The 5,208-nt window shown below is 35.3% G+C and overlaps 1 protein-coding gene across 1 annotated transcript; it reads right to left on the minus strand.

Annotated features, from left to right (window-relative positions):
• Nucleotides 1–3,344: 3,344 nt before the first annotated feature.
• Nucleotides 3,345–4,626, minus strand: LOC149185806 (uncharacterized). Its single transcript, XM_089412496.1, has 3 exons — nt 4,486–4,626; nt 3,887–4,291; nt 3,345–3,682 (listed from the first exon to the last, which is right to left on the minus strand). Exon 2 carries the CDS (start codon nt 4,211–4,213, stop codon nt 3,905–3,907), a length of 309 nt encoding a protein of 102 aa, XP_089268622.1. The 5' UTR covers nt 4,214–4,291; nt 4,486–4,626; the 3' UTR covers nt 3,345–3,682; nt 3,887–3,904.
• Between the last annotated feature and the right edge of the window lie 582 nt (nt 4,627–5,208).

The following is a 5,208-nucleotide window of genomic DNA, read 5'->3' on the forward strand; positions in this document are numbered from 1 at the left end:
ACGGAGCGAGGCCATATATATATGCATTGATGCAATTCGACCAGACCTAAAAGGGTTGTGAATGCCATTGCATAATTATTTCAAGTCTAATATGAGCCATATTGTCAGGATTTTCAGTGTTTTTAATGTATTTTTATAAATACAAAGGGAATTGTGGCACAGGGGCATTGCGACTTGCGATAGCGATTTTAGGCGAACCTGATAGGAGTCTAGGGCATAGTTGATAGTGGCAACTCTTGTGGCTGATTCTTGTGTGGCAACCATGAGTATTTCAAGTGTTGGTTCATGTGTGGTGTTAGGGTCCTATAAGTATAGTGATCGAGGAATGATTATCTAACTATTTATCCCGAGGGATGTTGTAACTTATCTTTTACTTTTAGTTGTTTTTATCCTCCTAAAAATAAAAAATAAGAAAAAATAGAAAAAGGAAAGAAAATAAAAACAAAAAATATTATGAAAATAGAAAAGGAAAGAAAAATAGAGGAAAAGTAAAAAGGGAATAGAAGAAATCATGTGAAAAATGAATAAAAATAAAAATCCCCAAAGGGAACGCTAGTTAAAATGTCACCTTAAGTTTTTTATTAAGGCAACTTTTGATTAAATAGTGAAATATTTTGTTTCAATTTGTAAAGAAATGGATGTGATGTTTTGTTGCATTTTGATAAATCATTTGTATGACTGAATGGACAAGATCATCCCTGCCTGGATCAATGATGGAGGACGATGTTCCCCCCCGAGCCTTCGGAACTTAACGGGGTGGGGTGGTCCGAAATATGGTTTTTTGGAAACCACTAAAAAGCATGTCGCTCTCAATGATGACTTTAGGGCCCTCCCCTCCTTTATCACTTACTGTTTGCACCCCCCAAAAACTGTCACCCGCTCCCACTTGCTCTCACCTATTCCCGCTCCATTCATTCGATGAATTTTAAGGTTTAAAATGGTATTCCTAAGGAAATTATAAAATAATAGCGGAAATAATAAAATAATATTAGATAACATCATCTAATTTTAGAGGGAAAAATGAAAAACTATTTTTTGAACTCATAATTTCAACTTATCTCCCTATGGGTTTACTCAAATTTTGAGCGGAAACACTTGTTGGATGCAAAATTTGATTCCTCGTCCAAGGAGTACTCATGTTGCATACTTTTGATGGACCCTATTACACAAAAAATGAGAAATACATGAAAAATGTGATTACAATCATGTTTTTAATCTATTTCTCATTTTTCATATAGTAGGGTCCATCGAAAGTATGCAACATGGGTACTCCTTGGATGAAGAATTAATTTTTGCATCAAATGAATACTGCCGCTTGAAATTTGAGTAAAACCTTGGGGATATAAGTTGAAAATACTAGTTGAAAAAATAGTTTTATTATTTTATTATTTTTTAATCATTTTACTCCGAAAATTTTGAATCATTCGCCATGGTTGACATCATCATCTTGAATCCTATTGGTTCTTATAAAGTTTATTTTGGTTGTACATTTTTCTTAGGAGGCCCATTTTAGATGTCAAAATCCCCTAATGCATGACACGCCACCTGTCATCCATGTCACATTACCATTAATCGTTGCGTCTTCCAACAAACAATCATATGGACATTGGTCATTAATGACTCCCACAAATGTTTAATTATTTTAATGTGATGCACAAAAAATGGTAACTTTTATGTTAATCAACCCTCTCTTCCTTTAAAAACCTCGCATCACCTTGCATTAGTCCCTTTCGCCAGTTGTTTGATCTATGCAAGTTTGATACAAAGATTTTCAACTGCACCAGCTCTCTCTACAACACCATTCCTATTTATAATCGATCAATTGTAGCCTGGTAACACTATTGCCTTAGCCTCCATTACAATAAACGATGTTGTCTCATAAAGGAAAGGCGAAAATGGTTGTTGAAAGTCCTGTATTACCTCATGTTCATACCTTAGATGAATTTCTTTTGGTTGAAATGCACTATAAAATAATGGAAACCCAGTGGGAGTTTGACTTGTATGAGCTTCATAACTGGGCAAATAAGAAAAATTAGATAACATTGATGAATTTAGTATGTGGGAGTCATTCCTACCATAGTATATTTTTCCCCAAACTCATTTTTTCCAAGAATTTGTTACATGGTGTCATCTTAGGTATCTCCTTAGACAGAAGGTTGTAATTGCCCAAAATAATGAAATGTTATTCACAATTACACCAGAAGCTATCTTCCAAGCTCTTCATATTAATCCTCAAGCTCTCTCATGTCCATTTTCCATGTTTTCACTCATGAAAATATACCAGAAGATTACTTTCCTGTCAACAAGTCCATATTTTTTGGTCTTTTATGCCCGAACATTCAGAGTTACCCAGACATAATCCTTGATATTCTGCTTCTATTCTCCTTGAAATGTCAAGGTAAGTTATTTATATGGTTACTTTCCTATTAGGTTATCCCACAGATAAATGGGTAGATGAATTAGTGTTATGATTTTTGTCAGTGTTCTCAATTGGTTAGAAGCCATCAGTCATTTTCAACTACAATCAATATCTATCAAATGTTATTCATGATCAGTTTTTGAAGCTTACTACTGAAGGTGCATTCAAACACCAGTCATTCTTTGTGTATTTGATGTTCTTTTATGAAGAAGACATGTTAAAATTTCAATTGAAAAAGGTGGATGTAAAGGGAAGACCACTATCAGTCATACTCAGAAAGAATATAGAGGAATATTCATTTAGTAAATTTGTAGATAAGATTTTGCATGTATCCTTGTATGTTCTTAGCAACAATGTTATACTAAGGATTTCACCAGAAATCAAAAGAATTTTACATCTTATTGTTAGTATATTCCGATACATAGGAAATAGTTAAGTATAACTTGGTCTAGCATAGAGTTAGGTAAAGTGTGTTTCTTTACTATGTACTTTTGTAACCAATTATTCCTTTTTATATCCTCAATATTATAACACCTCCTACTCACAATACTCCCTGCAACACCTACAATGTATTATTTTATTTTATTATTATTTTAAAACTCTTTACATATATACAATCACTGGTAACGAGATAAAAGTGTTTACGGAGCAACTGATTCAATCTTGCCATAATAATACTTAACGTTTTGAAAAAAAATATCGATAATAATAAACTATCCACATCTTGTTGGTATCCTTACTAATAAAGCATTCCCAATATCCCATACAAATTAATGACTCAATATTAGATGTAATTGCCTGTCATAATCGTTTATGACCTAATTTTGTCATATATGTAATTTTGGTCAATAATTTTTGAATTAATTTGTTTATTTATTTATTCATTCAAGTTCTAAAGTGAAGTAAAGTAAGACAACCATAGCCATTAAAAACAAAGTAACCAGGCATGTAGTTTGCTAATTCATAAATCAAAATTACAATATATATCTGATGCACCTCTATCTTGCATAGGCTAACATGAACATAATGACATAACCGTCCATGGCCATGCCCATTCAGCCGTTGAATTGATATGGAGATGCGCTAACATGAACATAATGACATAACCGTCCATGGCCATGCCCATTCAGCCGTTGAATTGATATGGAGATGCCTTATTTATATAAATAGACTATTTATCTCTAAACTATCTATATATCAACACATAGTCAGTCATAAATAAACAGATAATCTTCGACGCTATATATTCTTTCTTTCCCATACCTGCAAAAAAATAACAGTGTAATTAAGCAAAAGAAAAAAAAGAAAAGAAAATCATTAGGTCTTTCTGCAGATGAAAAGAAACCGAAATCATAAACCATGACATATTTGTGCATATATTGCGCTGAATAAAGAGCATAGCATAATTTTAGAGAGAGGAAAGCAAAAGCCACTTAGTCTAATTTTGTCTGCTTAAGTCGCCATTACCTGGTACTATAAGTTGCTCTAGAAGGTGATCGGGCTGTTGCTGCCGCCCTCGTCTTCGTTGTTGCTGTTCAAGATGTTGTTGCTCTTGCTGTTGTTGTTGTTGCCGATGATGGGATTTCCGTTGATGGGGCCGTTAACGGGATTGCCGTGAATCCTGGTGTTCCTGTTGCCGCTGTTGGTTTTGTTGCCGCTGTTGTCGCCGATGATGGGATTGCCTTGGATCTTGGCGTTGCGGCCGACGACGTTCTTGTCGCCGCTGTTGTGCCTGCGGTCGACCTTGTTGTTGTTGCCGCTGATGTTCCGCCCTGCCTGTTGGAAATTGCTCATCTTGTTGCCTTAGTAAGAATACTGGATGGTATCAATAAGGTGAAACTGGAACGCCTTCAAAGCCAACAAATCCCACTTCTGCCAAAAAAGTGCATCAATACATAACGTGGACATTGATAAGTTAGTGTGCATCAATACATAACATGATGAGCAAATCATTCGTAACTGTGCATCAATGCATAACGTGGACATAGAATATGAGCAAATCATTGATATCTGACATAATAGAAATATACAACAATACCTAGGTTACACGAAATATACAACCATACCTACAACTGGAGTAGGTCAAATTCCGTAAGCAAGAGGTGAGAAATACAATGCCATAGGCTGTCTTATATAGAAGCAGGCGAACTCCAAACTCGGATTTGAAAACCATCTACACTCCCAAACAGGGTCAAGTTTTGGTGCCCTCTTCCGTGTCGTTATTTTTTTCATCTCAAGTCGAAGCTGGTATTCTCATCCCACTAGGGAAAACGTACAAGAGTGTCACGATAATGGCATCGTCAATTATGCAAAGTCCAGCGTCAGGAGGATGACATAGATGGACGCCCTATCTACAGATGTAGCTATTTCCACTTATTGGCGCAATAGGGTAGACAAGTTTCAGCCAAAAAAAATTCCTTGCCCTCTTTACAGATGTAGCTACTCTCATTTGCGCAATTGGGCACACGAGTTATTCTTTTCAACTTAGAAAAACAAAAATTTTGGCCCCTCTACAGAGACGGGTTATTCATATTCAGCAGAAAAACACGAAAATCTTTGCCCTATCTACCGATGTAACGACTCGCGTTCATGCAATTGGGCAGACGAGTTATTCCTCTTCAGCGCAAGGAAAAATAAAAGTGAAAAGATGCCAGCTTTTTTACTTTAAAAAAAATAATGCGCATACACTCTTGAATAGATAGAACAAATCAGTACACTTTTCCGGATAGAGTGACTAATCACTATATTATTCGAAGTAAATAGTACAATCAAAATAATACACACACTTT

The sequence above is a fragment of the Pinus tabuliformis genome, chromosome 3_1 (assembly GCF_031772625.1).
Source record: "Pinus tabuliformis cultivar Carrire ecotype Pingquan chromosome 3_1, CPIR1, whole genome shotgun sequence".
NCBI lineage: Eukaryota > Viridiplantae > Streptophyta > Pinopsida > Pinales > Pinaceae > Pinus > Pinus tabuliformis.

Excerpts from the sequence above, each read along its gene's own strand:
- LOC149185806 (XM_089412496.1), bottom strand. The coding sequence starts at position 4,213 with ATGAGCAATTTCCAACAGGCAGGGCGGAACATCAGCGGCAACAACAAC.